This window comes from Trichechus manatus, unplaced genomic scaffold, assembly GCF_000243295.1.
Source record: "Trichechus manatus latirostris isolate Lorelei unplaced genomic scaffold, TriManLat1.0 scaffold00052, whole genome shotgun sequence".
Lineage (NCBI taxonomy): Eukaryota > Metazoa > Chordata > Mammalia > Sirenia > Trichechidae > Trichechus > Trichechus manatus.
Genome location: NW_004443988.1, coordinates 3,420,277 through 3,431,996, shown reverse-complemented (window position 1 = coordinate 3,431,996; position 11,720 = coordinate 3,420,277). Strand labels below are relative to the sequence as shown.

At 47.5% G+C, this 11,720-nt stretch overlaps 1 protein-coding gene across 1 annotated transcript; it reads left to right on the top strand.

The window, feature by feature from the left end:
- Positions 1-3,328: 3,328 nt before the first annotated feature.
- On the top strand, positions 3,329-10,800 carry LOC101356216 (quinone oxidoreductase PIG3-like). The gene is given in 6 exon segments (XM_023732397.1): positions 3,329-3,466; positions 5,464-5,497; positions 5,500-5,730; positions 6,443-6,655; positions 7,930-8,126; positions 10,621-10,800. Coding segments are annotated over 6 exon segments (993 nt in total).
- Positions 10,801-11,720: the final 920 nt, after the last annotated feature.

Here is an 11,720-nt window from a genome sequence, read left to right as displayed (position 1 = left end):
GAATAAGGAAGACCGAAGAAGAATTGATGCCTTTGAATTGTGGTGTTGGTGAAGAATATTGACTATACCATGGACTGCCAAAAGAATGAACAAATCTGTCTTGGAAGAAGTACAACCAGAACGCTCCTTAGAAGCAAGGATGGCAGGACTATGTCTTGTGTACTTTGGACATGTTATCAGGAGGGACCAGTCCCTGGAGAAGGACATCATGGTTGGTAAAGTAGAGGGTCAGCAAAAAAGAGGAAGACCCTCAATGAGATGGATTGTCACAGTGGCTGCAACAATGGGCTCAAGCATAATAATTGTGAGGGTCATGCAGGACTGGGCATCGTTTTGTTCTATTGCACATGGGGTTGCTATGAGTCGGAACTGACTTGATGGCACCTAATAATAACAACAACAACAATCATTTACCAATATTTAAAATAATACATATTGCTCTGATCAGTTGTGGACTAGTAATACTCTAATGATAACTAACTCCAGAAGAAATTTAACATTTAGAGCCCTGTGGCCACAGAAAATAATTTTTCTAATTAATTTCAGGTTACGTACATATTTTTATGTTGCAGAGAAGAATGGCAGCATGATCAATAAAGCATAACATATATCAGGATATAATTGTATGAGAAAAGTAGGATGAAAATATGAGTACTAACAGAAAAATGAAGTTGTAAAACTTCCAACTGTTAAAGAAGAGTTGCCTGGGTATTTTTTAGTGGATGAAGTCCTGAGTCACTTGGTACATTTAAAAGCCTGATGTAAGGGTTAAAAATGCCACTATAGATGACCAGAAATCGTATTTTTTCCAACTATTTAAACTTAGGTTGAAAAACTTTAAATATCAACTTAAAAATGTGAAAGGGGAAACATAGTTTTTCAAAATGCCTTTTGTTACTTTGAGATAGAAGAATGTGAAGTCCACTGCCCTGAAGTAAGAAAAGACGCCTTGGTCCCTGAGCCATAGTGAATGGGTGCCCAGGAGGATGGCAGTGGCTAGTAGCCAAACATGCAGCCCACAGAAAATAGGAGGGCACAGAGGGTTCCCTATCAAGCTGATTCCAACCCCTCCCCTCCCACAGAGCCATCCTACGTCCCCACCTCTGGGATTGCCTCACCAGCCTCCGGGTGGCATGCCCATGGAGAGACAGAGGAGGGACCCAGAGAAAGTCCTTGCAGGCATGGAAGCTGGCATGGTTCCAAGAGGTGAACTGTTCCTGTTCCTTCAGGGAAAGGTGTCAATCTCTATGCCGTTCCAGAACCATGAGTCACCACTGAGCTGCTGGGATGCTCAAGCTAGGGCTTGGGAACTGGAGAAGTTGCTGCCTCAAGGTGACTCAGCATAACTGTGCCGAACCCTTTGGAGGGGCTGGAGTCCATTGGACATCTGGGAGGGACAATGCCCCCAAGCCCCATTTAACTATTAGGATGAGCAGCATCAACTGCAGCCCCAGATTTGCTGGGTTTCTGGGACACATGCCTCCAGCCTGTTCCTAACACAGAAGACACTGTTCTGCTAGAAAGGGAACCTTTGGGGGAGACTCTTTAGAGGTGAGAGATGTGGGGAACTGTGGAATACAGCCACTGCAACCATCATTTGAAATTTACCACCCAACCCTCAGATTTGTATCTTGAAGAAAGGAGATTGGAGCAGGGGATGCTTTGTTTTAAACAAAGGAAACTGTTTTGTGGGGCTTCCAACAGACCTATTTGCTGACCCTTTGGGGGTCAGTGCACTCAGAGATCAAGGAAATCTGTGCAGCACAAAAGGAAACCCCATAAACTCCCCACTTTCCCTCCTGCTGTCAGGCCCAACTATTTCCTCTGCTCCTTCCTTCTCTCCACTTGTTGCCCTTTCTCTTCCTCTTTCAGTGAAGCCTTCTGGTGTGAATAGTGAGGAGACAGCCTCTCCTGTGGAATCTAACTCAGGAGTCCTGGGTTCCAGTGTCTGCTCTGCCCTATACTAGCTCTGTGATCCTAAACACAGAATCTCTGCATCTCAGTTTCCCCATCTGAAAATGGAGCTCATAATGCCTGCCCTGCCTGCCTCTTTGGGGGTGTTTTGAGGCTCAAGTGAGAGTAGCCATGTCCATGCATTGTGACCCGTCCCCCAGCCTGAGGAACTCTCCTCTATCAAATACCCACAGCCTTTAGGGTCATCCCTAGGGTCCCTTGGCCTCCTTGTCCCTTCACTTTCTTCACCCTCCCCCCATAAGCTGTATTGCCCCCTCTCTGCCCACCACAGGGCTGGTACAGAGCTGCACGTAGGATGCTCACTCCTTCTTCCCAGACTTGAGTATCTGCCCTTCAGTGTTGGAGTCAAAAGAAAAAGGTGAGGTTCTTTCACCACCCCTGCCTGGGAGAGAGGCAGCATCCAGAGATAAACGCATGTAAGGGCTACGACCCTGTCAGCTCCTGTGCAGGAGAGAAAACAAGTCATCATGGCCTTTGTTTGGGAGGTGGAAGATGGGTTGTTTAACTTAAGGATCAAACTTGTGTAACATTATTCTATCACTTTGATAATGAAAATTTAAAAACGAAAAACAGAGTACACCCACATCCCAGGCAATGGGCAGGCCAATCCCTTCAGCTCAGAACATAAATAGTCCTCTCTGAGCTGCGCCTGCAGCAGCAGGCTGTACCTAAGGCAGGAGGTGAGGGGTCCCAGGCATCCCCGCACTGACCTGGCAGGATGGCTCCAGGTATGGCTCCCCTCCCTCCTCAGCCTACCTTGTCCTCAAAGAACCACCATCTCCCCTATTCTCCAAGGAGGCAGGCTACATCCCTGAAGAACTGAGGGGGGCGCCTGCAGGATACAGTATGTAATGTTTTAGCCCCATTTTTGCCTAAGGTCATACAGCTAGTGAATGATAAAACCTGGACTTGCATTTCCATATGTTAATTCCAAAGCCAGCTGCTCTAGTCCCTCTTCATGGAAAGAGAAGGCTCAGGAGGCAGCAATATCTGGGAATTTAGATAGGGAAGTCACATAGGCAGTGAGAACTGCCTAAGTTCATGGTGGTGAGGTGATGGGCTGGTGGAGGCCAGTGGTGTCTAGGAGAGGCATGGATTAAAAACCAAAACTCGTTGCCATCAAGTAGATTCCGACTCATAGTGACCCTATAGGACAGAATAGAATGGCTCCACAGGGCTTCCGAGGAGCGGCTGGTGGATTCGAACTGCCGACCTTTTCGTTAGCAGTTGAGCTCTTAACCACTGCGCCACCAGGGCTCAGATGGATCCTGATTTGGGGAAGGAAGTTCCTTGCAAACCTGCCCCAGCTTTCATGCCTTTCCTCCATCTCTCTACACTTGTGTCCTCAGATAAAATGTCAGCCATGCACTTTGACAAGCCAGGAGGACCAGAAAACCTTTACCTAAAGAAGGTGGACAAGCCAAGCCCAGGAGAGAGTGAAGTCCTTCTCAAGGTGGCAGCCAGCACCCTGAACTGGGCGGACTTACTCCAGGTACGCACCACAGTAGGGTAGGAGAGACCCAGAGCCTGCCCCTTGGCAGAGCTGCTTGATCAAGAACTGAAACTCAGCCAGGTCTGAAGTTAGCTGGCATGGGCTGGGCGACCGGAGCTGGACGTTTGGTTTGGGTTCTCAGCATCTGTATCAGACTCTGGAGAGATTCCAGCATTTACAACTCATGTCCCCACCAAGCTGGCCATGGACCCCTCCTTATACAGCCCCACCCTTGAGGGCTGCACTGAGGGAGTCTACATATACACTAGCAAGAAAGAAACTGTAGTTTATTTAGTGCCCACTGTGTGCCTGGCACGGTACTAAGTGAATTCTTTCATTTAACAACCATCCAAGGAGATGGGTATTTTGTCTCCACTGTTGTGATGATATAATTCTTTCATCAGAATAATTGCCAGTAAGCTGCTCAAGTCAGAAACTTGGAATTCATTTTCAACATCTTACTTCCTGTTTCCCTCAACCCTGCATCCATTTCATGAGCATCCTTTGTTCCGCCTCCACAGTAGATCATGAGTTCCTCTGCTTCTCTCCATCACTGTTCTTGACACTATCCAAGTCCAGGCCAGTATCAGCTTTTACCCTGGGTACCTGCAACGCCCCCTACAGTCCATTCTCCACATAGCAGCCAGGGTGATCTACAAAGAGATCCCAATGTACTTGGGATAAAATCTAAATTGCCTACCCAGCCTACAAGGCTCTGCTGATGTGGCTGTTGACACCTCCATCTCAGCTGGAGCCCTTCTCTCCCTTGCTCACTACCTTCCACCCGTTGCACACTTTCTCCTGCCTCAGACCCTTTGCTCTGGCCTCTCCCTCTCCCTGGAATGCTCTTCAGCCATTCTTTGTATGTCTGGCTCCTTCTTGTCTTTCACGTCTCAGCTTAAATTGTACCTCCTCAGACAGGTTCGCTGGCTATGAAGTCTAAAAGAGACCCTCCTGCTCGTCTCTCTCATAGCAGCCTGTTGTTATTATTCTCAGAACTTGCTCCAATGTGCATTATTATATTTATTTGTTTACTTATTTAAAGTCTGTCTTCCCACACTAGACTGTAACCTCCTCCAGGACAAAGGCACTCTGTTTTGCTAGCACTGGGCCTGACACACAGTAGACACGCAGGAAATATTTGTTGTATGACTGAATAAATGGCAGAGGCAGAATTTGAACCCACATCTGTTTGACTCCAAAGTCTGGACAGCCACTGTCAGGAAGGAGGGGATTGACCTGCACATTGGAACAAGTGCCCTCAAGCCAGTGTGAGGTCACAAGTCACAGCCGTGGCCTTACCCTTTGCTTGGACCCTATTCTGATCCAGGTCCTGGGTCCTGTCAAGCAGCAATGTGTGCAACCAGCAAGCAGGGACTGAGCTCATTCCCCTGCAAGACGTTGTCTGGATCCACTCATTCCCCTGCAAGATGTGGTCTGGATCCATGAGCCCCAGAGCCAGACCAACATCTTTCCTGCTTCACCTTCCCCCAGGGAGAAGGGGATCAGAGAGCCAGTTTGCAGGATATTCCTCTTTCAAGATCCAGTTTCCAGCCATTTCTGACCCCACAATAGCCACCTTCTTATGGAAGCTAAGTTGAGAGCAGGAAAAATAAGATCTGAGATGGCAGGAGTATCCCCTCACCAGGTCCACCTTTCAGGGCTTCAGAACTCAGCAAACCACCACCCCCACCTACCTCCTCCCACCACCCTGACCCAGCTTCCTGACAGCCTGCCTGAGAGAGTTACTGGGGAGACCTCCTGGAGGGCTTCTCTCTAGAGTGATTATTCTGAGTGGGCATCTCTGAAAAGATCCTGTGGAATAGCTGTTTCTGGAATGACTGTTATCAGAGCAATCCTTTGGAAAGACCATCTGAATTTTCCCCCATTCTAGAAAACAAAGAATGGTTTCCAGGCTAGCATCACGTTCTCCCTCCAGCAGCAAGGAGGGCTGCCGTGTGAGCCCTCTTATCAAACCCACTTACCTCTCTCTGCAGAAACAAGGCCAGTATGCCCCACCGCCAGAAGCCAGCATATTTTGGGACTCAAGGCATCTGGACATGTAGCTGAGCTGGGTCCCAGATGTCAGGGGCACTGGAAGCCTGGAGACTCAGCCATGGCTCTGCTGCCCGGCGGGGGCCAGCCTCAGTATGTCACTGTCCCCAAAGGGCTCCTCATGCCTATCCCAGCAGGACTGTCCCTGCCCCAGGCTGCGGCCATCCCAGAGGCCTGGACCATAGCCTTCCAGCTGCTGCACTGTGTAGGTGAGGAGGTGCCCTACTTCCTCCTAATCCCCTCCTACCATACATATCACCTGAAGCCAAATGCTGAACCCAACCCAGGCCTCCAACAGACCCAACCCTTATTTCTGAGCTCCTCCTTGACCCCCAACACGTCCTGGCCTCTAATCATAACCTCAGCCTTTAATCCCAGTGCTGACTCAGACCCGTCCCCTGTGGAGACAACTACAGACAGAGTTTTATGACCAATGTGAGGCAGAACCAGGGTTCTCAGAGCAGTTCCAGCTGCTTGTCCCCATCTCCAGAGGAGAGGAAATTGTCCTTTCCTTCTGCTTGGATCCCTCGCAGCCAGTGGAGGAGACACCCCTTTTCCATTCATCTTATACAAAAAGGGATCAGAGCTGCCCAGACATCTGTTCCAGGGACTGTCTCTGTCCCTGGAGCCCCCCTCAGGCTAGTTCTGATACTCTGCCCACTCCAGTTCATCTGCTGGATTAATCCTGTGGAAGCACAGCTCTGATCAAGGCTCCCTCTGTCCCAAAAGCTTTGATGGCTCCTCACATTCAGTGCCCTCTGTGACCCAGGCCCTACCTAACCCTCCAGACTTCTCTCTCATCAACCCTCAGTGCTCTACGCTCCAGCACTAGGTGGTTTATGTTTCAAAGTCAACCCTACACCTCCCCACCCTCCCCACCTTTGCTTACCCAGGATCTTCTAACTTGGATTGTTGCCACAGGAGGTGTGCAAGAGGGAAAGACAGTGCTCATCCATGCTGGCACAGGAGGCGTGGGCACAGCTGCCATTCAGTTGACCAGGCTGTTGAAAGCCATTTCCCTGGTGACCAAGAGCTCCAAGAAGAATATTCAAATGGCTCAAAAACTGGGTGCTGCAACTGGGTTTGATTATAAGAAGGAGGACTTCTCTGAGGAGGCTCTGAAGGCCACCCAGAGTATGTATGTGTGTTTGTGTGTTTGAAGGAGAGGCCAAACTGATCCTTACTCCTCAGCTTAACTCTTCTTCTCCTACTTCCTCCTCTTTTATAAACTTTTCCTCATCCTTCCTCGTCTGTATTAGTTATCTATTGCTGCCTAACAGGTTACTCCAAAACTTAGTGCCTTAAAGCAACAAACATTTATTATCTCACAGTTTCTGTGGGTCAGGAATCTGTGAGCAGCTTAGCTGGGTCTTCCAGCTCAGGGTCTCTCACCAGCAGCAATCAAGCTGTCAGCCAGGGCTCCAGTCACCTCAAGGCTCGGCTGGGAGAGTTTCTGCTTCCAAGCTCACTCCTGTGGCTGTTGGAAGACTTCAGGCCCTTGCTGGCTGTTGGCCAGAGACATCAGTTACTTGTCATATGAACCTCTTGATAGGGCAGCTCGCAACATGCCGCCCTGCCTCCCACCCAGCTTCCCTGAGAGCAAGTAAGCAAGAATGGGAGAAGGCACCCAAGACAGAAGCCACAGTCTTTTTGTAACCTAATCTTGGAAGTGGCATCCTATTACTTCTGGCAAGAAGTGAGACTATAAGCCCAGCCCACATTCAAAGGTATAAATACTAGAAGGTAGAGATCATTAGGGGGGCTACCACATGTCCCTTTCCCTGCCATTCCTAACTCTCCCTTCTTTCTTCTTCCAAATCCTCTCTCTACTGCATCTTTCAAAAGCCTGGAGGTGGTATAACCATTCAGGATGAAAGAACAATTAGTTAGAAATAGAGAGTATGAACCAAGGAAAGGAGGAGAAAGAAAATATGCTAATCATAAAGGTTAATATAACTGTGGTCAAATATTATGTATGATTTTAAGCTTCCTGGCTTCCTGGATACCCCTGCCAAAAAGAGAGACAGAGAAGGAAAAAAAAAAAAAAAAAGATCAATTACACAGCTTTAACTATCAAAAAGAAGGAAGCATACTAACTTCTCAGGGCAGAACAATGGCATCCACTCCAGGGCAAGTACTCAAGGCCTGGTCAGTCTATATTCATAACCACCATGAGACACAGCTCTTTAGCTTGACTTTTTCTGAAAACTGAATGCTTTAGCACTTCTTCCCTGACTTTCTATGACAACTAAGTGCACCTACTCTCTCAGGGAATGACTTTCCTTCCCACTTGGTCTCCGGGCCCACAGGAGATCGGGCAAGACTAGATCCAGAGGGGAGGAGTTTAGGCATCGGCTTCCCAGGATAACTAGCCATTTCTACCTATGACTGATGCTTTCCTCTTCCAGGTGTGGGTGTCAATGTGATCCTGGACAGCATTGGTGGCTCTTACTGGGAGAAGAACTTCCACTGTTTGGCTACAGATGGTCGATGGGTTCTGTGTGGCCTCATTGGGGGAGCAAAAGTCAATGGACCTCTGCTTTCCAAGCTGTTGTATAAGAAAGGAAGATTAAAGGCTAGTCTGCTGAAGTCCAGGGACAAGAAGGTAGGTTATAGACAAGGGCAGAGTGAACAGGTTCTGGGCACTGCCCTTGTATTATGACCACCTGACCCGGACCTGCTGTAAAAATGGTGTGGTGGGGACATCCAACCTCGTCTAACTTCAGGAGGGGGAAGGAGAATCAAGATCAACAGCCCAAGGCTGATTCCTATGAGGTAGAGGTCAGACATGCCTCCTCCCTCCAAACTTTTCACCATTTCTGACAAGAACCGTCCCTCCCACGGCACTCTTTACTCCTCTGCTCGGTTCGATAATTCATTGCAATGGCCACACAGAACTCACAGACCATACTTAGAGTTATGGGGTTTATTAGGAAAGTAACAGGTTACAGTTCAGGTTCAGGAATGCTTAGGATACAGTTCTTTGATCAGGACAGCCTGTTCTCAGCCGTGCCCACACCCGGGCCTCTCTCTGGCCCTCGGCCCCTCAGCCCAGCATCTGCCCTTCTCCGGCAAGTGTTACAAAGCTTTTTAGCTTCGCCAGTAATTTCCCAGAGGCACCCACTTCGCCAGCAAGCCTCCAGCCCAAAGGCACTAAGCTTTCTCACCCGTGGGCCAGGAAGCTCACCACACTGTCTCTTGCAGGTCTTCTGGTTCTGCTGCCTCATTTCTAGGAATATACTTCTCACCATCTTGCCATCTTTGGTGTTACAGGTCTCTCTCTCTGTCTCCTGAGTCTAGGAGGGTCTCAGCACAGGGATCCTGGGTCCAAAGAGTGCACTCTGCTCCCATCTCTTCTTCTTGGTGGTAGTCAGGTCCACCCCTGCTCTGAGATTGGCTCTCTTTTAAGCCTGGCGGGATGGCAAAACTGATCAATCCCCTCGTTAGGTTTCCATACACCTTATTTGTATGGTACCACCCCCGCAGGGTTCCATGCACCTTATTTGCATTAGTAGCAAGCTGTTCAATCCCCTTGGTAGGTCACAAGCACATTATTTGCATAGTCCCACCCAATCACTGGAAGGGCCATATTAAGTAATTCACTGCACCGCACCTGCCTTGGTTTATATGGTTCCTGCTTATCACCCTTTCCTGACATAGCCAACTTCCCCTCCTCTGGATGGGATGCTAAGGCTCATCCTAACCCACACTCTGTCAGACAACTCAGTCCCTTCATCTATTTTCTCATTTGACTCTGACTTATTCCTCCTCTCTGCCAGGTCCTAGATTAATATTGGAATTCCCATGCTTTCAGAATCCAGGGGTTCTAGTGCCCAAGGGAATTTAGACTGATGCTCTTTCCTCCTTCATGGTTCTATCCAACCTCCTTGGGCCAGAGTTGGCACAAGGGCCAACGAGGCATGGTCTGATTTTCCCCTCTGTCACTTTAAGGACCCCTCAAAGTTGCTTGAGGCCAAGGGGACCTCATCCATACCCTCTCTTTTTTATATTAATTTTATTTTTTTGTTGTTGTTGCTGAGAATATACACAGCAAAACGTACACCAATTCAACAGTTTCCACATGTACAATTCAGTGACATTGATTACATTCTTTGAGTTGTGCAACCATTCTCACCCTCCTTTTCTGAGTTGTTCCTCTCGCATTAACATAAACTCACTGCCTCCTGAGGTTCTCATTTAATCTTTAGAGTTGCTGTTGTCAATTTGATCCAATACAGATAGATCTTAAAAGAGCACAATGCTCAAGGTGGACATTCTTTGCTAGATAAGCTAAACTACTGTTTGGTTTTCAGAAGAGTTCAGGGAGTATTTTTGGTTTAAGGTTTAAAGATTATCTCAGGGCAGTAGTTTAAAGGGTTCATCCAGCCTTCACGGCTCCAGAAAATTTGGATTCCATGAGAATTTGAAATTCTGTTTTGCATTTTCCCCCTTTTAATCAGGATTCTTCTATAAAATCTTTGATCAAAATGTTCAGTAATGGTAGCCGGGCACCATCCAGTTTTTTTGGTCTCATGGCAAAGGGAGCAGTTGTTCATGAAGGTAATTAGCCACACATTCCATTTCCTCCTCCTACTCATGATTCTCCTTCTTCCTCTGTTGCTCCAGGCAAATAGAGACTAATTGTTGTGCCTTGGATGGCTGCTTGCAAGCTTTTAAGACCCCAGGCACTACGCAACAAACTGGGAGGTAAAACAGAAGCACTAAACATGTTATTAGGCCAATTAACTGGGATGTCCCATGAAACCATGACCCTAAACCTCCAAATCAAGGAACCAAATTCCATGAGGTGTTTGGTTGTACATAAGTGGCCTCAGTAGCTATTCGTTTTGTATGTATGTGTGTCATTGTTATAAATATATCACAAAACTTTGTCCAGTTCAGCTTTTTACAAAACTGCAACTTTTTGCTAGCAATTACATTAATTGGCTGTGTAACCCTACCCTTAATCCATGCAATTTTTCCATCACTGTAAACAGAAACTTAGTACTGTGTAAGCAATAACCCCCTTTTCCCCCCTCCTTCCCACCCCTGGTAACTAATCCATACCCTCTTAATGGGCTGTTGTCCCCCCGTCTCAGTATAAGGAAACACAGGTGAAGACTTTCATGGAGTAAGTCTTATCTCACCTCTCCACTGGGAGTGCTGTACAGGTGCAGCCTGTTGTGGATTAAGTCTTGGCCATGGCTGACGTCCAGAAGGCCCACTCTCTCGTGGAGGCCAAATACAATGTGGACAAAATTATCCTGGAGATGCTCTGACTGAAGCATGATGTGGTAATGAGAGACACTGGCCCTGTGGTAGGGAGGAATTTTGGGAGGCCAGGGTCAAGGATATGGGTGTATGGGAAGACCCAGGGGATGGGCTAGAGAGAACGGGGGCCAGGCTACCCACAACATTGTTGAGAGAATTAACTGAGACTGCAGGAACATAAGCACTTTGTAACCTGCAAAATACTTTGTAATAGGTAAAGTACTTTGTAGGTTAAATATAAGCTGTAAAGTGTTCATATACTACAAAGCAAATGGTCTATGACACTTTTTTCTTTTGGTGTCGTTTTTTTCTAGGGCTATATTCTAGACCTGTTAGGCTGTAGATTTAGGGGAAGAAACTAGACTCATTGCATCTGAGATTTCAGGCTGGATTTGAAGATCAAAGGACTAGCCTAAATTAACTCCCAAACACAGAGCCCTGGCCCTAACCACTCCTCTGTGTTCCAGATACACATACCCAACTGAATACCTGATGCTTTCACTCAGAGGTCTCAAAGATACCTCTATTTTAACATGTTCAAAATTTAACACATAATTGTCACCCAACACCTACTCCTGTTCCGGGACATCCTGCCTCCATGAATAGCACTCCATTCATCCAGGTGTACAATCCAGAAACCTAGGGGTCATTCTTGATACCTTTCCCCACCACCACCCATTTTTTTTTAATTGTTGTAATTAAATGAAGTTTACATTTCAAGTTAGTCTCCCATATAGAATTTTTTTTTTTTACACACTTTGTTATGAGACCCCAACCGCTCACCCCATTCTGAGAGAGCGCACTCCTCCCCTCCGCCCCTGACTCCCATGAACATTCAACCAGCTCCTAACTCTCTCTGCCTTCCCATCTCACCTCTGGACAGAAGCCGCCCCTTTGGTCTCTTGTATCTACTTGACTAAGAGGCACA